Raw genomic sequence first — 23,229 nt, forward strand, 5'->3', positions numbered from 1 at the left:
GCTGCTGGGAAGTGAAAAATTATTTCATGGAGATCACTTAATATGGCTGTAGATTTTCCCAGCAGTCCCTTTTACAGTAGAGCATTTGCTCAAAAGAGTGGCTGTAAATCTCTGCTTGTTTGTGCTGCAGTGGCCGGGTCAGCCTTTAGGAAACTCACTGGTGATTTGTTAGCTGAGCAGAACTGTGGTGATAAGGCCTGTGGAGGGAGGGGCTTCTGTGAGAGCGGAGTTGCTGATTGGTCGGTTGTGGGTATTTGTCTTTCTGTGCTTTTTCTTCTTCTGATAAGAAATGGACAGAAGAGAGATGATAAAAGAAGGATATGGAGAGAAAATATTCAAATATTAGCATTATATACATTGATTGTATGGTAAGTTCACTAAAAGACATAGGGCATAGAGCAAAATAGTTTTTTTAAATATCAAATATAAATATATTTTTAAGCATAAATCAGGGTTCCCACATCTTCAGCAATAATAAATTCAAGGACTTTTTAAACCACCTTTAATTTTAAATAAAGCAATCACTTTTGTAATTCATACCCCAGCATATGTAGTGCCATAAAAGTCCTTACTGTATTTAACATTTACATAAAATAAAATTATATTTATGTTAAGAATTTCAGAGGAATTTTCAAAAATTACAGTTTTAAAAAGTAAATTTTAAAGAACTTTAATAAAATTAATATTGAATTCAATACTGTTAATCTTCAATTGTAATTTCTGAAATATTAATAAAAATGCTTTATTTGTCAGTGTTATTGTACAAGATTTAAACATTAGATATATAATTTAAGAATTTCTCAGTTTTTTTGTTTTGTTTTTGACAATGAAGTACAACTGTTGAATAAAACCATAAACAATTTATATTTTATATTTAAAATGTAGTTCAAGCATTATAAAGGACGTGTGTTTGTTTTTAAGTACTTTCCAGACCTTGAATCCATATGTCTGACATTTAAATACTTTCAAGAAGCGTGGGAACCCTAATTAATAAAGAGCTTTAAAATATATTATCCTAAAATAATGTTCTGTTTAGTTAGATGTTTTTTCTACTTTTGATCATTTGCAGAAGACACCTAAAAAATGTCATTAATATTAAGAGTAATTATAATTGTAAAAATCATTTGACATGTTAATTGTAGAAATTTCCAAATAAAGAATCACAGTGCAGCCTCCAAAATATTATTGATTAACGTTACCCTTTCACACAGTAGTACTGGTAAATATCCGGAAAATTTCCTAAATTACTTTACTGGTAAACTTAAATAAGCACTGTTCACACAGGCAGGGATGTTACGGAATTTTTTCGGAAAAGACCATTCACACATCCATTCAAAAATACCGTTAAATTCTGACATAATTAACCAGAAATGAGCTCTAAACGGCTACATTGTTTTTGTAAACATTTTACTACGTTACAAACTGTGTGGATGGATAGGTATTGTGAACAACTTCGATGAAAACATAGAGAGGAACTCATCACATGTTGAGATGTTCATAATATGTGTGTGTGCTGGTGCTCACTGGCTGCTTTATGTGTACACACGTCAAGCAACTGAAGGAAGCAGAGCTTGAAGGTAAACAAGCAGCGGTTTATCTTAAGCATTTTATCGGTAATTTTTTTTTCAAAGTTGGCATTAAGAAGGAACATAGACTATATCTGACTAAAATCTAGCAGCTAAATGTGTCTGGAAAAATATTCAAAGGCTTTTATCTTCATAAAAAGCGTGGATGTGAATATGTCTTGAATGTTCTGATTGGCTGGAGTAGACGTCTCACATCAGCACATTCATACTCTTTACGGTATTTTCAAAAAGGGCCTGTTCAAACATACAGACTTTTCCGGAAAATTTTCTGTAATTTTCTGGAAAGGTCTGTATGTGTTAAAGGGGCTTTTGACTCTATTTTTCAAACTACTAGGTTTCACCCATTTGTGAACTCTGTTCCACTGTTAAAGATCTATAAAACATTAATAAATCCAACAGATTAAGCCTCCTTATGAAATGCTATCAAATACAATCATTTGACAACAATCTAAATACAAATTATTTTGATTTGATTAGGTTTTAGTTCTTTCTTATGGTGACACCCACCCTCATCAGCTCCACGCTCTGATTGACTGGTCAGGCTGCTTGTCCAGGGCAGAATGCTGCTACGTGGCCAGTGAAGGGGGGATAAGGAGGAAGAAAGACTGGAAAAAGAACACCTTTCCTCCCCTCCTATTTTCTTATAAGGACCTGTGCATTTTCCTGATGTATCAATGTGCTTTTTTGTGGTGTTTGGAGAAGGTTGGGATGGAGAAGGAGAGACAATGAAAGGCTGCCCAGAAGGAGAAGCAGACTCTGGTCTCTCTGTGTCCTTTGTGTGAGGGTCAGACAGTCTGATGGAACTAAAGAAGATATCACACAAAGAAAAATGCAGAAATAAAAGATGAGTATTTGAGATGTTTTTTTTTTTTTAAAGTGATAGTTCCAGGAATAACATTTAACATCCATATTTCTTTAAATAAATGTTTAGAATTTTACAATGTTATAAAATATACTGCTAAAAAAAAAAATAAAGGGAACACGGAGTTACATTGTGTTGTTTAAGTGTTTCCTTCATTTTTTTGAGAAGTATATATAGAAAAACAGCTCTTTTAAGAACTGTTCACTGAATGGCTCTTTGGGAATGCAAAGTAATTCTTCAGTGTCATCACTGCCTTTTGGAACCTTTATTTTTAGGATTGTAGGAATGCAAAAACTAGATCTGTAAATTTTTCTGAATAAATTGAAGTGTTTTTTTTTCTTTTTTTGTTCAGGGGAATTTTTTGCCCACCTACAAAATTTTATAGTAGTAAATAAAACATTAACTGTCAGAATACCAACATTTAAAAAACATTAGATTTTTGTGAGCTGAAAGGCCGTCTGCTGTGTAAAACAATTGCCAGAGAAATTGGTGATTCATTCCACAATGGCGACCCCTTGATAAGGCAGTGAACAAGTCAAAGAAAAGTGAACAGAAGAAGAAACTCTGATTATGAATAATTTGAAAGTGAGTAAATGTTTATTTTTGGGTGAACTTTGCTATCCCAGTGTATATGCCTATAATTATTATTAGGCCCACACGGAATCTGTGTGCGCAGAAACCTGCATACAGTATTTTCAGCCCATCATTGAGTCTACTTATTTAGTTGTGTGTAAATGTGTGTCACATATACTTTTTCAGTTTTTAAATTGGTTTCAGTAATATTACTGACTAATATGATTAAATTACAATGCAGTTTGTAAAGTAATAATTTCTGTCTTTTAGTAGATATAAGGTAGATATATTATATTAGACTTGCTTTGTTTACCAATTAAATGGCTCTAATAGGATTTGCATTGTAAACATTCAATAAAAGTAAAAAAAAATATATTTAATTTATTAACTTTATAATTACAATACACCCAAAATCATTCTGCATAAATCCACAGATTTTTTTCAATATTTTGCACAAATATAGCAAAAATGTCTGCAGATTCTGTCTGGCCCTACTTATTACATATATTTATAAGTGGAACCTTGGAATTTTCTTATTTCACTTTTTTTAGAATAGAAAAAACACACTACATTTTTTAGAATGCACAAAAAAAAAAATTAAGAAAAGATGTCTCTTTTAAGGAAAATTTGTTGAACGTGAAATTACTGCATCTACTGAAAAGCTTTGGACAGCTAAAAATAGCTATCCTCTACATCAGTGTTTCTCAACCACGTTCCAGGAGGATCACCAACACTTGTATGTCTTCCAGTCTCTCTGCTAATGAGCTGATGATCTGAATCAGGTGTGTTTTTTTAAGGAGAAATGGAAAACGTGCAGAGCTGGTGGTCCTCCAGGAACGTGGTTGAGAAACACATAACTTCACACCCTTCTGGAAAACTGAAACCATTATTTATGGTAGGATGGCAAAAAACATTTTTTTTACATTTCGAGAATTAATCAAGATGTTTTAAATTGTTTTATGACACTTTTTTTTTAGCCCTTTTGTCCTTCTGTTGAACATGACAGTTTATATTTTGTATAATACTAGTAACCATATTTGATTTCCATAGAGGGAACACATAATATGGAAGTCAGTGGGTTTCCTATTTCAAAATATATTTTTTTCTTCTTCAAATGTTCAAATTCATTTGTGAAATTTTAAGCTAAATATCTGTTCATCTCATCTTGCCTTACTAAACATCACATTAAAGTTCACCTAGGGTTAGTTTACCAACAAATTTGCGTTTTATAAATTAACCAAAAGTCTACAATCTCTGGCATGACATAAGGGTGAGCAAACAATGACAGAACTGTCATTTATTTGGGTGAAAGTCAGTCTCAGTTGTCCACAAAGTGAATGCATATCATACCTTATTACTGCCCTCTGGTGGAGAGGACTGTGTAATGCAGCAGTGAGCTGACTGCTTTCAGAGCCCATAAAGCCACTGTCTGTTTCTGGAGACATGACCCCATCCTACATGGCCATAAATATATGCAAAAAAAACAATTAAATAATATAAAAAAATAAACATCGAAAATTAATATTTAATGTCAAAAACTGACCATAGGGGGCGCTCTTAGAGTCTTCGCCTTCGCTTTCAGGCCTACAGTTCTGTGGTGTGTTCTCTCTTCCAGGCTGGTCAAGCTAGTGCTTTGAGCTTTCATGTTTCCTGCTGTTTTACTCTCTCTGGTCGATTCTCCTGCCAATACATAGGAGTGGCAAAAAGCCTCTGGGTGAGTTTCCATAGAGTCGCACACCTGTGAACTGACAGATGGGCATGAGGGAGGGACACAACCTGCTGCCGGCTGCCTAGAAAAAGAGAGAACAGAGAGGTGAATGAGAGAGTAAACAGACAGGTGTTGATCATAGTGAAGCACACAGAAACTGCTGTAACCCTCAATTATCCAATAAAGCCTGATAACAACATACAGCTGATGTGTAGAGCACAAACACAGAGTATAATCATTATATCTATGTCAATTACCTTCATTTGTACAAGATTTAGATTTATATTAGAGCTTTTTAACACAGAAGATTCATATACCAATGGTTCTCTTTCCTATAGGGCTTTTATAATGTTTTTTTTAAAAGTGAAGTTTAGTTTTAAACTAATTTCGAGAGAAGCATGTGCTCATGATTTACCCAGCTGGTCCACATTAACTAAATATGATCCTCCAATCAAAGGATCCCAAACCACTATATATATCCTCATTTCCTTTCTACAACTATCTTCGTCTGGAAGAAACCCCCCCCCCTCCTCCCCTTCTTCCTCCTTTATCCAGAATGGGCGGCACGGTGGCCCAGTGACTAGCACTGTTGCCTCACAGCAAGAATACCAATGGTGTTGGGTCCTCGCTGAGCCATCTGGTATTTCTGTGTGGAGTTTGCATGTTCTCCCCGTGTCCGCGTGGGTTTCCCCCGGGTTCCCCGGTTTCCTCCCACCATCCAAATGTGCTCTATATTATAGATAAAACAAGCCTAAACCTTTTTAATAATGTCTTACTCTCAGGAAGTTCGCCTTGGCCTCAGCAGCGGGGGAGTTTGAGATAGACCTGAGCTCAATCTCCACTCGCCCTGCAAAAGGGGGGGAGCCCTGGGCTCGAGGATCCCTTGAGCTCAGGGCTCTCTCCCGGGACAGCATGCCAAACAAGCTATGTATAAATCATGAGCTAAGTGTGAACTCTTGAAACATTATAAAATGGAGGGGGGGAAGCAGGGTTCTTCGTTTTTTTTTTGCTCTACAAAGTAAATTATAGAAACCCAATAGACGAACATGAATATTAAATAATGTACTTTTACCTTATTCACTCATGTTATGCTCCATGTTAGTTTTGTGTATTTATTTTCCTCACCCTCCTCTCCGCTTCTTACTTCACTTTTAGGTTGCCTGTTGGTTCAGTTAACTGTCCATCATCGTTATGATTGTGCCAGTTATACCAATACCCGGACAAGCCGTGAGCATTTAAATATCTGGCAGATAATTGTGGTGTACGCTCTGCCTCAGCGTACCTTTATGCTTCACGCTTTTGTGTTTTTGGCATGCTTAGGCATTTTGGTGATTTATTATCTCAGTTTTACTGTGGTAATTGGAGTTTACTTATTAAACTGTGTTGGCTTTAAGTAAATGCTTTGATGGTTGTTGTGTGATTCTAACCTGAGCCTTATGATAATCTTGTTAGGTTTGCTTTAGTTTAGCTTGTTTTTGTTAGATCAACGTGAGTGTTTTGTCCACAGTGTATTTTGAGTTTTGTAGTTTAATTAGTTTAGATCGGGTGTCGTGTGCACTGAAGATATCGGGATTCATTTTCATTATTTATTTTTGTCGCCTAGTTTAGACGATAGATTTAGAAAATGTTTTGTTTTGATCATTTTTTGATTTGGCTTACACTCATTGTTTTCGTTAAAAGAGAATTTTGTAAATGTTTATTTCTTCTCACATTATTATTGTTACATCTTTTGTTTAAACCATTGAGTAAAACGCTCAAATTCACAATCGATTCCTGCCTCATCCTTGATCTGTGGCACACATTACATTTGTCTCACCTAATTGTTGTTACAGCATACTTTTTAAACATCACAAACTTGTAACAACTCAACTGTTTAGTGTATGACCTTTCTAAAGTTATTTTGACCTTTTGAAAACTCCTCTCTCTCTCTCTGCTTGTCCCTCATTTCGCACATTTATTATTATCATTTAGTTAAAAAAGCAATTCCGGTTATTTAAAGTGCACTTTTTTAATTTTGTAAATTATAATAGGGTATTTTTTAAATTTTTTTTTGCAGACAGAATGTTACCCCACAAGACAACATATCAGGAGCCATGGGTACTATTTACCACATGTTGAGTTTCCTCTGTTGGGAAAAATGGAATATATATTTTATTATTTTTGTCTCTTTTTCTTTTAATTCAACAATTGTATTTGTATTGCTTAAGGTGATATTAACCTTAATTATTAGTATTTGTATAATAACGAAGCATTTTTGCAGAAGTAGATGAAGCTGATAGAAATGCAAAGGCCTGGCTGTCTAAAATTAATTTGAGCCCTGCAGCAAAACTTCCTGTGAGCAGAGATGGGTTGATACTGAACACAGAATATGTGCAGTTGAGAAGTCTTTTAATGTTGGGCAGAAAAATCTTAGAAAAAGATGATGTACGTATGGGTGCGGCCAACGGAGGACTGGAGAATAATTGACAAGTGACGAATTCCACTAAACTCTACCTGTTAATATCAGCTCTCAGAATCAGAAAATGAAAACTGTACCTTTTCATTTTGAAAATGTAATTCTGAATGTAATTCTTGCATCGCATTGAGGATACCACAATTCTGTGAATTGAATTATTCATTTGTATCTAATAAATAACTAATATTTTTGACATTGAAGAAAGCCCTCCTTTTTTATTAAACACGCATGGAATTGATGAAATATTCCAACATCTCCTAAAATGTCCTCATTGGACGGGACTGAGATTAATTATATTGACTGTAAAATTTTTTTTGGTATCTGGATAGATGATGAACTGTCATTTGAAACTCACACAAATGAATTGCTCAAAAAGATTTTATTTACAGAAACAAATCTTCCTTTACACACTCTTCAAAGCAGCATTTGGTCAAATTTACAGTATTACCAATTTTGGATTATGGGGATTTCATTTACAGATCAACTTCAAAAACTCTCACAAACCGGATGTTATTTACCATGCAGCAATTCGTTTTTTACTGGTACTCATCACTGTCAACTGTATTTTTTATTGAATTGGGATTCTATTCAATCACATTGACTAACTTATTGGTTTCTGTTTATTTCCAAAATTCTTATTGGGAAAACTTTACTTTATTTACAGTCACTTCTTAACATTCAGGAAACATGTTGAAATCTGCGCTCTGGTTGTTTTATTAACCTTTGCATACCCAAAGTCTGTACTTCATTTGGTCACTGCTGCTGATGCTTGTAATCATTTGCAGCAGACCTTACAGCTCAACATTTTTATTCCACTATCATCCTTTAGAAATTCAATCCAGTCAATAGTAAAAGATCACCGAGCTTGTTTTTAGTTTTTTCTTGGTTTTATATGTTATTATCAGCATTTGTGAAAATTTTATTGTAATTGTCCCTGCTGTTTTGTACTATATCTGCTTTTTATGTTGCCTCTTGGCCAGGTTGTCATTGTAAATTGACTTACCTGATTATATAAAGGTTATTATTATTACTAATTTAGCATTTTGCACGATATATTTGTATGATGATATATGCATGATATTTTATATGATGATATATTTCTCATATTTTTGCATGTTTTTTTTTAACTCTCAGAAGAATGGCAGATTTATGAAGAGCCAAGAACCATAGTTTCATTTAGAATTTTGTAAGAGTCCTACTGAAGAAAAAAAAGTAACTTACAACTTGGAATAAAGCAAATTAACAGCAAATTCTATTTATTGGGTGATCTTCTAAAAAGTCTTGTTTTAAATTTCTTGTAAAACAGATATATTCACAAATAAGAGTATATTCATTTACATTTTTTCATGCTTGTACTAGAAAACAAGAAAAAAAAATACAAAGAAGCATGATCCATTTTGCAGAGCAACAGTGAAGCTATAATGTGAAACAGGTTCAGGACTCACTGCTGAGCTGGTTTTCTCATCTCTCTCTCATTAACAGTCTTGAGTGGTTGTCCGTCCGTTACACTTTTTTTCCCAGGAGGAACAGAGCTTCCAAAATCCAGCAAGTCATGGCTCTTTAAAGTCACAGCCTGATCCAGTGTCCCGGGGAGCTCTTTAACACTCTGATAGCTGAAGGTGAGAAGACCATGAGAAAGAGATATTGAAATATCAAGCTGTTTATTTGAGATACAGTAAAGAGCCAACCACTAATATTGGCACTGGTAAATATGAGCAAAAAAGAAAAACATATATTTACTGTTTAAACTTATGATATTTTTTCTTTCGATATTAACAAAACAATTTATCACATTTAAGTTTGCCAGAGATTTTTTTTTATCTTCCAGAATGTAGTTTGAGACTTTGTGACCTTAAAGAACCTACTAACTTTTGCAGTTCTACTGCTGTAAATCTTGGATTTTTGTTCAGCCACTTCAACCTCTTCAAAACAGTTTGTTGGGACGCAAGACAGGAAACTTTTTAGTCATAATTTTATTGGTGGAAATGGGCAATTTCAGTGTTTTAGTTATTTTCTTATAGCCACTTATATAATTAATTATATAATTTATTAGCAGCTATGTTTTTGTTTAACTAATGTGAAGAAACTGGGTTAAAAATAAAATTTTATTATAATAAGTTTTTATGTTTTTCATTTGTGTTTTAGTACGCCTAGAGTTTCAAATTTCAGCTTTTAAGAATAATCTAGACTATTAGTGAAGGCTTGTTTTTGAGGTTTCATCTCAGGAGAGGATTACAATTAATAATTATTATTAATGATTACAATTACGGATAGCCTAATAATAATATATTACAGTGTGATTTTTACGCTGTAATATATTATTATTAGGCTATCCGTAATCATAATCATTCATTTAAAGTGATAAGACATTTAATAAACTTTGATTCCATTCACAGGTTCATTATTAATTAAGGTTAAATAAAAAGTACACACATTCACATAAGTAAATAAAGACAGAACGATTAACTCAATAATTAGAGCAAATCTGCAGAGTTCCGGCAGGGCAAATTTATCATTCATTCATCGCTGAACAACTTCCTGTTCTTTGTCTTTTAATGTTTTTTTTGTTTGTGATGTATTTTATATTTTATTTATATATAAATAAATATTATGTTTATATTTTGTTAAAAAGAGACCAAAGTTGTTTTTGTATTGTATCTTGAGCAAAATATCAAAAGACTAAACGATAAAGATATTTTTTTCACTTCGCTCATGTTTACCCCGGGTGCCAATATTACTGTATGCGAGTCAAAGACTTCTCACCAGTCCATGAGTTCACTGAAATCTTTCTCCACACGTTGGTGTTTGTTATCGAGGGGATGAAGAACAAACGGAAGCATTTCCATTTCCTCTCTACCACTATCACTCTCTCCACTGACTGAACTGACCTCCACACCAACACAAGCCTCAGGACAGACTGCTGACAGGGGGATCTGATAACAAATGAAGGTGAAAATCACTTTAATATCTGTGAACCCATGAGGTCATATGTGAGTGATGTTTAGGAGTAATTTTGAGGAACCTCAGGCACTGGTTCAGGCTCCAGCATGGATGCAGAAAGGACATCTGAAGGAGGATATGGGGATAAAGTAGGTTCAGAAACAGGTTGGTTCTGTTCTGCTTGTTCCAGCCACTCTTTCAGCTCCTCTAATCGCATCCCTGACCTGAAGATCTGACCCTCTAGATCCCTGTGTCACACACAAACACACAGCTATTAATATAAGCACTCAAACAAGTCACAGATTTTTAAAAAGAAGGTTCTTATTTGATCAAAAATACAGTAAGAGGCAGTCATATTGCAAATATTATTAGAGAAATAGTAAACATATATATATTTTTATAATATTTCATTTTTAAACACAAGCAAATACCAAAATAATAATAATGCAAATAATAATAATAATAATAATAAATAAAATAGAAAAAACAAAGTAGTAAAGAATAAGATAATTGCAAGACACCAATCCAAAAAAGGAAAAAGAGGGATTGTCTCAGCATATTCAGCATATTTATTAAGCATATAAACAAAAAATGAAAATATTCTCACTTGTTTTACAAGGCCAGTGACATCGGTTTATTCATTAGAAATAAAAGTGAGGATTAACAAACTTAAAAATGCTAGATTCCGAAGAGTCCTAATATAGGTTCCCATATAATGAAAAAAAAAACATATTTTAATAACAAATTTAGTACATTTTTAAAATGTAATTTATTTCTGTGCTTGAAATAAAATTTATTTTCAGCTGATGTGGTAAAAACAGCTATACTTAATATATTTTCATTCTTTAAATCAAAAGAACAGAATTAATTAATTGCAGAAATAAAGTGAAACCTTTTATACATTCTAAACTATCATACTGAAATTAAAACAAACAATAAAAACCATATAACTAAAGAAAAATGTATATTTAAGTAATAAAAGGACATTTAAAGTTATTTAACATTAATTGAAATTCAAACAAACATTATATCTTTGAAAACTATGAGGGGAGCCCTATTACTTGCACATTGCTCAAACATTAAAAGGTACAATTAACAGCAAAGACTAAACATTCTTTAGAACATTCTTTAACTTGAAATATTATATATCATTATACCTTTATATATATCTTAAAAACATAACAAATATCTGTACTATAAAACAAACACACTAAAATTACACTGAAATTAGAACCGTATGAACTAAAAAAAAATTTGTTGCCTAAAAACACACACACACACACACACACACACACACACACACACACACACACACACACACACACACACACACACACACACACACACACACACACACACACACACACACAAACACACACACAAACACACACACACACACAAACACACACAAACACACACACACACACACACACACACACACACACACACACACACACACACACACACACACACACACACACACACACACACACACACACACACAAATTGTTGGTCAAATATTGTGATTTAAGAGACTTTTTGAGAGCTAAAGTGGCAGTGTGCCGATTTTTTTTTGATCTTTTGCTACAAATGTTTGTTTATGATCGAGCACCTGCCTTCGAGATTTTCTAGATGTGCGCACATTTCTGTTTTTTACAATATCTGTACACCAACATTTAAAAAATGGCTACCTGTCTGGGTCAAAGATGGCATGTCTGCCTTGTCGTTGCTGCAGCATCTGATATTGGACTCGTGCATTTAGATAAGCCCTCTCAAGAGACTCCTGCCCCTCAGCCAGTGTGGAGAGACCCTGTAGAGAATTCCCACTGAGCCAATTGACTTCATGTGTTAAAAAAAATACACAATTCGCAAACATCATCATACAGTACCTTTGTCTGCTCACATGGCTTGAGCTTCCCACCCTTTAAAAGCGACTCAAATGCATCCACCTGCACAAAAGAAGAAAACAATACATGTGAGGATTCAAAGTACTGCTTTGAAAATAACAAATCTCCAGCTGCTTGATTTAAAGATGGTCACCTGTAGCTGAAATCTTTGGTTCTGTTTGGACAGAGTGTCTGTCAGATGGTCTGGAGTAAGAGATCCAGACCTCCTCGAGCTGATAGAGCTTACAGAAGAAGGCCGAGTTGCTGCTTTTCTGGAGTTTTCTACAATATGAACAACATACATTTTCATATTCAGTTCGACTGCAAATGAGACTTACTGTAGAAGTGCTAGACAGTTCTCAAATTGACATTTTCTTGAAAGGTTTAAATGATTTGAAATTAAAACAATAAATGTCAATTTAACGCTTTATAAGTTCAAGTGGCACATAAAATGATCATTTCCTGGTCTTTACTTCTAGTTATAGCACAAAGATGGAAAGACAGAGTAAAAAAAGATCGATGGAAATAGATAGGGTCAAATGATTTCTGTGTTATGGAAAATATAGATAGAATGGCGCAATTACTTTTTTTCTCCATAAAGTAAAAATTTAAAGTTGGCTCATTTTGGATGAGTAAATCACAAGTAGGTTTGTACATGTAATCAGTGAAAAAAAAATCAATGTCTATGAATAATAAACTGCAAGAAGACTTGTTAAATATGAAGTCTGGATGCTGTGTTCCTAAAATGATAAGCTTGTTGCAAGCGAAAGTTTATTGCAACCATTACAATTAGTGATGTGCGGGTCATCTTATAACCCCCTAGGTTAGAGCGTGTAAATAAATTGTAACTTTATTTGCAGGGAGGTCATTAAAAACAAACTAAAAAAGTCCTTGTATGTTGCGTGCAATTCTTTATAGCCTATATTTATATTTAGGAATATCTTTATTTTATTAAGTTCTTTGATAAGGTTACAACAGAAAGGCCTAGTACATAGCAAAGTAACTTTCGTGATGTCCCCAAACCTTTGGCTTATACTGGTGAGGTTGCGGGGCGGGTTGTAAAAATAGATACAGTGGTGAGGGGAGGCTAGGGCCCGACTCATGCACCACTAATTACAATAGAACCCAGGATAATATCAATAGGAAATAAAAGGAACTCAACAAAAAATATGGAATTTGAAAAAAAAAAAAAAAGAATATATATATATATATATATACAGTTGAAGTCACAATTATTAGCCCCCTTGTTTATTGTTCCCCCAATTTTTGTTTAACGGAGAGAAGATTTTTTTCAACACATTTCTAAACATAATAGTTTTAATTACTCATTTCTAATAACTCATTTATTTTATCTTTGCCATGATGACAGTAAATAATATTTGAATAGATATTTTTCAAAACACGTCTATACAGCTTAAAGTGACATTTAAAGGCTTAACTAGGGTAATTAAGATAACTAGGCAGGATAGGGAACTAGCCGAAATAAAACAAATAAGACTTTCTCCAGAAGAAAAAATATTATCAGACATACTGTGAAAATGTCCTTGCTCTGTTAAACATCATTTGGGAAATATTTAAAAAAGGGAAAAAAATCAAAGAGGGGCTATTAATTCTGACTTCAAATGTATATATAAAAAACCCTAATACATAAAAATGAAATCTGAGAAAAATAATACAGGCTTTATAGGGCCCTTATATATAAATACAGCTTGAAAACTAGGCCTAATTAAAATACCATTTGCATTTATAAAAGCTTCACACTCAAAGGTTACATACAAACTGGAGAGAGGAGAATATTACTGAACATATGTACTGTTACACATTCATTATATTTTTACATATAGAGGGTTTTATCCTGTTGAACACAAATGAAGATACTTTGACAAATGTTTGACATTGACATCAAAAAAGTACAATTGAAGAATATATTTTGGTGTTCTTGTGTTCAACACAAGGAAGAAACAATTTTTTGGATCAAGATTTTAGTTTATTAAAATTGTTGGGTGTACTATATCTTTACTCTGTCTGTTGAATGATTCAATTTGAGAGTGTATTATTAAATAAATGATACCAATTACTTTTTAAATATAATTTTTATTTGGTTTCAGTTTTTTTTTTTTTTTTTTTGCTGAATAAGGTGATTCTCCTAAAACATATATAAAAGTTTCATTTCAGTGTACTGCCAAAAAATAAAGCACTGTTGTGTTTTGAACTATTACATAATAGATAGATCTGTTTGATAAGGATTACAGTGTGATTTTACATACAGAGATTCAGAATTTTAACTGTCGGTGTGATGTACCTGAGAGCTCCTTCTGTTGGGTCAGATGAACAGAACCTGTACTGAACTCTGCCCTCTGTGCTTGAGGAAAACTGATGGTTATGACCTTTGACCCTTCCTGAATAACTCCCGACAGGACAGCTGTACTACTGGGTTTGGGTGGTTCCGAAGAGAGACCCACCTAAAAACAAACAGCATTCCATAACTATCATAAGTTGATGGGTAAAGCGCTCCTTTGGACAAAAATAATTAAAGAAATGAGTGAAAAAATATGAAAATCTTAGACAAAAAATAAATTATGTAAAAAAATCTAATTAAATGCATAGAAGTACATTTATAAACATAAAATGCAATTAAATGCTAGTAAAGAGTGTACTTTGATGTCTCAAAAAACTTTGGTAACATAAATTAATAAAATGTCAAACTATTTAGGGAAATGATGTTGCAATGTAGTCATTCACCGTAACAGATCAATGTAATACATAAAATTCAACATCGATTCGAATACTTTTTAGTTATAGAATAATAATTGATCATACTTTATTTTAAATAATTAAATGAATTGGTAAAAACAAATGGGTGAAAGGTAAAAACATTGGTTTGAAGGAGAGTGCCAAAGTATAAAGATGTAAAATGACAATTAATCAATATTTTGCATTCTGATTTTTAAAAAAGTGCTTTTTAATGTGTCATCAAATTATTCTTGTTCTATATATACACAACACATATTTTGGTTTATAAAGTATTGTTACTAATAATATTACTAAAGAAATATTACTAATGTAATGTTATAAGTGGTACTGTATAAATGTATAAATCAGGCCAATAATGCACACCAGCTAAGGAAAGTACAATCTAAAAGGACTTATTTTAATTTACAGAACAATTAAAACTGCATTAACCTTTGTTTTGATGCTTGAAAACCTTTTTTACCTTTGACCCTAATAAAAAAAAAACAAAACAAAAAAAACATGATAATTCAGTGTAATCACATCAATTCATCTTCCATTCATCTTTCTAAAAACCTATTTCATCAAGTAAATTATATTTATTACAGGAAATAATTCCATTTTGGGTGTCTACATTTGGACCTGGAATTTAGTCAATAATTGGTGCCTGAAGCATCTCAAATAATCAGTGTGTTTTCCAAAATGCATTAGGAAAATCACACAACAAAATCCATCACCACCCACTGCAGTATGTAGTTGCTGAGCCCATCAGAGATATACAGCCCTGGTGTGCTCATTCACTTGACAGCCCCTCAGATTTACCGCCTAGGGTTATTGTTAGACCACAATGGAGGATGGAGGAGACTTGCATACAATAAAGGGCTCATAAAACAGGGAATATAAAGAGAGTTTTCCACTACTGGGCTTACCGATAAGACACTGGATAGAAAGGTACACTGAAAACACAATGTCAATAGGCATCTTTCAAACACACAGACACACATACATTTGATCAAAGAGTAAGGTAATGGATTTGCATGCTGCATAAAGTCTGATGGAGACTGAATGACTGTCGTGTCCTGATAAGACACTAAATCAAACTCAACATAACCTCAAAATCACCCCTTAGTCCTTTTAATACAGCACAGTATATTGTTGCAAGATCAGAAAAAAACTCAGGTTCTACCAGTCAATTTTTAAAAGTTTTCATGGGGAGAGGGATAGAAGCATATATAGTATGTTTTAACCTTCCTACAACTAACATCTGACCATTTCCCCACTCAGGTCAGAAATGAATACCTAAAATCTAACGTCAGATTATGAAATGATTGCTACTTTAGACATTGCCTATAGGCATTCTATAGAATCCTAAGTTGTCGTGGAGCAAAGTATGCAGGGCTTGACATTAACACCCGCCAAATGCAGGTAGATTTCAGCGGTGGCGGGTAAGACATTCACTGGTGGCTGGTTGAAAATAATTTCCCCTGGATAATAATTCTTAAAAGCAGGGTTTGACAAAAAAGACGGTCCAATATGCATGCAAAGGCGATCTTAGAATTAAGAAGCAACACGACTGACAAAAGTAATTGCGTGTGCGCGAACAATAGAAAGCAGGTGAATAGCGAGAAGATAAACACTGGCGCTAACAGCTGAGGTGATGCTCGTGACTGTTTCAAACGCGTACGCGCTCCCGTTTCCTTGTGTGAAGCAACTGTGTCTAGAAACACAACTGATGTGATTGGTTCTCTTTCAAATACAATAGAAAAAAAAAACATGCACCCACAGTCTTACTGCTTTTAAGAGTTCCAGATTTGTCTTTTTGTAAGCAGCACCGATTGCTTTCACTTTAATCATTTTTGAATAGATTATTTATGGGTCTACCGTTAACCGTGTGTGTGTGTGATCATCCTTTCATTATCACACAGTATGTTATTTTGCCTGCTTTCTTTTGCATTAATATGGTTTGATTATCATTTTTTACAATAACATTGGTTTAATGGGAGATTTACTCCCCATTTATGTGTTAACAGTTGATCGGTGACCTTTAGCCTGGACAGATCACTGTGCATATGTTTTGTTAAATTAAAAGCATAGTACAGCTATATTTCGCTTGTTTTGACACATTTAAATTTGTGACTAAGAAATTTATTGTTTATGTTTGGTGTGGTCAGAGATCAATTTGGTAAATCCTTCATTTTGAGCTCTGAAAATTATGTTAAATAAAAACTAATTGTAATACTATGAAACCATGACCCATTTGCTCATGATTATTGGGAAAGCTCATACATGACACACAAAAAGTGAAATGAATGAGGCATGTGGAGATAACACAAAATCTAAATCAAATAATTTTAGCATGTCAGGAAGTCATATTTATGTGTATAAAATATATTTTCCCAACAATAAAATTGTGGCTAGTGAAAATGGCGAGTGGCTAGTAATGTTGGAAAACTACTAGCCACAGTGGCTGGTGATCAAAAAAGTTAATGTCAACCACTGATGTTGGCGGTGGAACTTGGGTCGTTGTTTGATGATGGCTATCAAAGCACATGAGTGTTGAACTTTTTTGTAAGACAGCGTATTGCCGGTACAAGGTTCCACCACCACATCACAGACAATATTGTAACAAAGACTTTAATCTCAGTTCGTAGGGTTAGGTGGTAGATCAATAGAAAATGCAGTTTGTAAGAAGGCTGCACAATATATAGTTTCAACATCGATATCACAATTTGTGTGTTCGTAGTAGTCACATCGCAGAATATGCAATGTTGTATTTGAACAGCACAACTGAGATTTGTAAGTCATTGCAAAATATAACAGAGTGAAACGGTATAAATTGCATGTGTTGTAAATAAATGTAAAGAGAATTTAGAGCAAATGAAGAATAATTTGAATAAATTATTAATACAATAAAGACTATACAGTGTTATCTTATATTTCATTATTCATTTTCTGTACCTGAATGCTGTTTGACTCTCCGGAAAACCATAAAGCACTGTTTAATTGACTTTTTTCTTAGCTCTATTGTAATTATTCTTGCTTATACGCGATTCACACCCTTAGAAAAATCACTCCAATCTATCCAAATGAATGATTTAATTCCAAATAGAGCTATTCAAGTAGAGGTGTGAACCTATATTGGTCTCACGGTTCGGTTACGATTATCATGCCATCGATTCGGTTCAATTCGATATTTCGGTGCATCACGGTGCATTGACGATGCTTTCCATAGACAGTGTTATATTTTGGGGGAAGGCTATAACAAGCTGTCTGTATAAACACACAGAACCACACTGTCTCTCATTCACAAACAAACACAAACATAGACAACACCAAACGCACGCACGCACGCACGCACACAAACACAAACACACACACACACAAACACTTAAGCCCTCTCAATATGCGTTTAGCCGGGAGAGCTCGCGCTGAGTGGAGCAAAAAACAAAAAATAAAATAAAAAAAAAAAAAACGAAAAAAAGAAGCACTTTTCTGAAGGTCCCTAACTGACAGCTCCTCTCAGCGCGAGCTCTCCCGGCTAAACGCATATTGCGAGGGCTTAAAGGGAGCAGTGGTTGTAATACCGAGCGAAAAAATGAAAAAGACAGCTGTGAAACAACCAGCTTTGTCTTTTTGTAGGAAACACACTTTAGATCTTTTTAGGGTAAGAGGTTTTTGAGTTATTGCCGCTATAACTGAATGTGTCTGGAATATCGAAAACAAAACCAACTTAACCACGCTCATTTCTGGCGCCGCCCTGGATATACAGCGCCCTTAGCATTTGCCTATGGTGCCTATGCCACGGACCGGCCCTGAGTTAGCTCCTGAGTGTTGTAAAAACCGGCGCTCACCTCCCTCGCGACTAAGCGCATAGGAGATAAATGATGTCAGTACATAATAACCGGTTATGATTATTACTGAACCGATACTGAATTGTTTACGTGTGCATCGCGGTTCACCGAAAAAACTATTAATTTTGACACCCCTATATTCAAGCCATCTAGTGAAAATGTATTCATATCACAATAATATATTGCAGAAAAACAAAATATCACATTGTCAGAATTTTTCAATATAGTGCAGCTCTAGATTGTAAAGTATTAAAACAATGGAAACCTATGCAATGTCCCCATAATTTACAAAAACAAACAAGTGTCTCTGTGTTTATTCTTGACGTAATTTCTGCAACATGTTTGGTAATGTATTTCTGTCTGAATTTAGCTAATGAAAAGGCCATTTCCTAATCACAGTTTCTAAAGGTTTATCATTTATCACTCAACCCCCATTTCCACACACAAAAAGCCCACAAGAAGTCAATAAGGGATTAAAGTGAATGAACCCATTCTATCTCAAGCTGTTGTGTGTGTGTTAAAGCAGAGGCAGATGGTCAGTTCATGAGGGAGAACAACTTAATGAGCATTAGAGCAACTGCAGCTGGAGGTGCAAAACTGAACAGTGAAATATCAGGAAATTAGCTACTAAAAATAGCTACCCTTAAATAATTAGCAATGGCTCTGTAAAATCAGCCAGAGGTTATGCGCTGCTGAAATTAGTTTAGATGAGGTTGTGACATCTTGTGACACTGACCTCTTATATAACGATAAAGGTAGACGTGACATCACATTTTGTTTTAATCCTGTTGGTAGGGTGCCGTTCTGTATTAATTAGCTGTTTATTAAAAAGAAAAGAACGAATAAGAAGTGGCATGTGGCAAAGTATGGTGACCCATACTCGCAATTTGCAACCCAGGTTCATTCTGAAAATGTACCCCTATATACATTTCTGGAGAGCGGCAAATACATTCCAGAAGCTACGTTTGTTTGCAGTTTTTGTTTTCACCAGAGGCCGCTGTGCTTTCTTTTGAAGATCTCAAATTTCTCTTGCAAGTGCCATTCGCACCTGCTGTTCTCGCGTAAATCCACCAGAGGCCGCTGTCGACTGACTGACCCGCCCTCCGTCTTCTCTAAACCCAACCAATAGTGTTTTCAAAAGCACCGATTGACCTGCCCACCCACTTCCCTAAGCCCAACCAATGTTGTTTTCAAATGCCCTCTCCAGATTTTTACCACGTTATCAGATTTTACCACATTTTCACCCTGCTGTTTCCTTGTTAATTTTATTTTTTGGATTCTGTTTTTGTCTTACAAGCTTTCTGGAACCATTCTTCACCGGACTTGAACCTCGTCGTCGTGGCCAACTCATCTCTGCGTCTTAAGTCCACCAACGTACATGGCGAACTTACTGGACAAACTGGTAACAGCGGGAAAGCCGTCCGTATGGAGATAATCGGTCAGCTGGTAAGCGTGAAAAGGAATGGCATCATGCCACCCGGTAGCATTCATTTTGAAAACGAAATGCAGCCATACGTACTTCTGGCTACATAATTCACAATCTCCAGAAATGTATATAGGGGTACATTTACAAAATGAGCCTGTGTTGGCAATTTGTGCTTTGCTGCATTTAAACCAATTTTTAAATAATGCATTTTTTTAAGTAAATACACTAATAAATAAAATATGTAGATTTTTATTTATTTACTTTTTAAACTTTTTTGCATTATTGTTTCATTATTATACAATAATAATCACATCCAAAATAAAAGTTTGTTTTGACATAATATATACGTGTGTATTATATGTATTTATTATGTATATAGGGCTGTACCATGGCGCAGTGGGTAGCATGTTCGCCTCACAGCAAAAAGGTCGCTGGTTCGAGCCTCGGCTGGGTCAGTTGGCGTTTCTGTGTGGAGTTTGCATGTTTTCCCCGCGTTCGTGTGGGTTTCCTCTGGGTGTTCCGGTTTCCCCCACAGTCCAAACATGTGGTACAGGTGAATTAGGTAGGCTAAATTGTATGTGTGTGGATGAGCGTGTATGGATGTTTCCCAGTGATGGGTTGCAGCTGGAAGGCATCTGCTGCGTAAAACATATGCTGAATAAGTTGGTGGTTCATTCCGCTGTGGCAACCCAAGATTAATAAAGGCCGAAAATAAAATAAATGAATGATGTATATATTTATTATAAATATTTATTTATTTATATTTGATACACACACATAGATAAGAACAAAAAAATACAAAACTATTTTGTTTCATGGATATTTACATTTCTATATAATTTACATATATATTTTATATCTAAATATAAACAATTATCTTTTTGAATACATGCATGTGTGTAGTTACATATAGATTATAAATATACACAGTACACACTTAAATTGTCAAAACTAATTTTATTTTGGATGCTTTAGGGTTGCCTTAATTTGGCTGTGTAAAAAATATAATATAAAATACTGTTAAATTTTACAGGAAGGTTAATAATTTGGTCTTTTTTGCATAATAATCCTACATTTTTTTCATTAAATTAATTTTAAAGGAAAGAAAATAAATTATACCATCTATATTTTAACTGAATTTTTAACTGAATATTTAATAACTAAAATTATAATAAAACTATAATACTATTTACTATGAAATCTAAAGTATTACGTTCAGCTGCATACATATAACAGCATGCAAGTATACAGTAGTATGCATAAAAGAATTTGTGCTATTATTACTTTTGTATATACACTTCTAATTGCCTCAGTTGGTTCGTTTGCTAGCCTTTCTCTAAAACGGTTTTGTGTCCTGTGAGGTAAGCCTTTCAAAAAATATCACAATCAGAAAGAGCCCTAAGTTTGAAAATGAGCCTGTGTTTGAATACGGTGGTGCTGCTAAACCAAGGGCTGTGATTATGGCCGTCACACAAGAGATTCTGCATTTAAATAGTGTTGACTCAGCCTGAGGAGTCTAAAAATAACTCTGGTCGACATCAGAGCAGACGGGGAAGGGAGACAGGCCTGCTGATATGAGCGAGAGTATTGCACTGAATTCATATCAGCCTTTAAATGAAGAGGGAAAAAAAGCACAAAACTATAAACACTGTCTGTGAAGCCAACCTTTGCTTCAAGGCGAAGTCGATCAATAGTATTTTCAGCTTCTGCATACTTGGTAAGAAGCCTGTTATAGTCCTCCTGTAAGAAAAAGAGAGAAGGATTAAGAAAAACAACAGATTGCTGCATCTTTCATTTTAGCTTCTTAGATAAATTAGCATCATGAGGAATGTGTTGGATTGTTTAAATTTCAATACTTGGCATTATATTCTTTATAAACTATGTATGCTACACCTAAATCTTACTACATTTGTCAAACAAGTGATTTACTTGCTTGTCTGTTGTGAGAACTTTACTGTAGGATTATCCGGTGAGGATAGAGGTGTGCAATATTTAATTTCTCTGATAACATTTCTACTATGGTTTTATTGATGTGCAAGCTAACATGGTCATTTGCAAATCGCTTTCTGAATGAATCAGCTTCTTTGAATGAATCGCTTGAATTATTGATTTCAGAAATCCCTTAAGACAAGGACTTGTTGCCACAAATTGGAAGTTTTAGTGTCATTTTAATCACAAAAACCATGTTGTCATAATATGAATTACTGTTAAAAAAAAAAAAAAAAAAAAAAAAAAAAAAAAAAACAATTAAACTAAAACCAAAAAAAAAAGTGAATACAAAAAACCCCCCGAAAACATTTAAAGAAAAAAAAATGCTGTTCTTTGTTTTATTTTGTATAATTTTAACACACATCTTCAACAGCACAACAGTCTGCAACAAATAAAAAAAACTATTTTATGGTTGGTTATATTGTTGGGAACCAAATAAGTTTAAAGCGAAAAAAATTCTGAAAGATCATATGACCTCTATGACTTCTGGTGTAACATATTTTAATAATTTGTGCCTTTACACCTGAACTAGAATTTGCACTATTTGGGTACTCTCTTTCTCTGCTGGATTATAAAGTGTTCATAGAAAGCACCTAATTTTTTGGAATGATTATTGCCAAGAGTCTCATTCTAAAGCTGTGGAAATCAGACTCTATTCCTCAATTTAAGACATGGTTTACTTTTCTCACTCAAATATTGCCCATGGAAAGTGTCCATATGGAATTATGGGTAATCTTGCTAAGTTTTACAATATAAAGCAACCATATCTGGACCAATATAATGCTGATTCTGATAAGCAAAGTAGTGCTTAATATGTTCATTGCTCCCTATTAAGTGCCTTTTTGTATTTTCATTGAAACCGATTTTTAGGTACTTTATTTGTTTGTTTTCCCCTTTTTATTACTTTTATTTGCTTAGTACTATCATTTTTATTTCTTGTATTTTGTTCTTTTATTGTTGTTGTGTTGTTTAGTAGTTATTGTAAAATGTAAAACTAATGAAAAATACCTTTTTTAAAAAAAGATCACGTGACCCCAAAAAATTAAGTATTGGCTGTTAAATAATTTATTTTATAATTATTTTTTTTCAGGGATTTTACCTTTAATGGATAGGACAGTAGACAGTATTGACAGGAAAGCGTAGGGAGCAGAGAGAGGGAAAGGATCGGCATAGGACCTCGTGATGGGAATAATACGGTAATCACAGAGTACACGTGTTGACTT

At 34.1% G+C, this 23,229-nt stretch overlaps 1 protein-coding gene across 9 annotated transcripts in view; it reads right to left on the reverse strand.

Annotated features, from left to right (window-relative positions):
- akna (AT-hook transcription factor) overlaps window positions 1-23,229 on the reverse strand; it is a 49,158-nt gene that overhangs the window by 10,067 nt on the left and 15,862 nt on the right. For 5 of the 9 annotated variants that reach the window (XM_005161116.6, XM_073935084.1, XM_073935085.1 and 2 more), the window contains 12 exons: window positions 21,683-21,757; window positions 14,313-14,472; window positions 12,165-12,292; window positions 12,014-12,073; window positions 11,816-11,934; window positions 10,207-10,372; window positions 9,948-10,117; window positions 8,630-8,797; window positions 4,565-4,811; window positions 4,372-4,475; window positions 2,094-2,389; window positions 159-279 (listed from right to left, as the gene is read on the reverse strand). In XM_005161116.6, coding sequence (XP_005161173.1) covers window positions 159-279; window positions 2,094-2,389; window positions 4,372-4,475; window positions 4,565-4,811; window positions 8,630-8,797; window positions 9,948-10,117; window positions 10,207-10,372; window positions 11,816-11,934; window positions 12,014-12,073; window positions 12,165-12,292; window positions 14,313-14,472; window positions 21,683-21,757 — 1,814 coding nt within the window. The remainder of the gene's footprint in view (window positions 1-158; window positions 280-2,093; window positions 2,390-4,371; window positions 4,476-4,564; window positions 4,812-8,629; window positions 8,798-9,947; window positions 10,118-10,206; window positions 10,373-11,815; window positions 11,935-12,013; window positions 12,074-12,164; window positions 12,293-14,312; window positions 14,473-21,682; window positions 21,758-23,229) is intronic. The other 4 variants (XM_068216015.2, XM_073935089.1, XM_073935088.1 and 1 more) reach the window with 1 other exon arrangement.

Source organism: Danio rerio, chromosome 21 (assembly GCF_049306965.1).
Source record: "Danio rerio strain Tuebingen ecotype United States chromosome 21, GRCz12tu, whole genome shotgun sequence".
Lineage (NCBI taxonomy): Eukaryota > Metazoa > Chordata > Actinopteri > Cypriniformes > Danionidae > Danio > Danio rerio.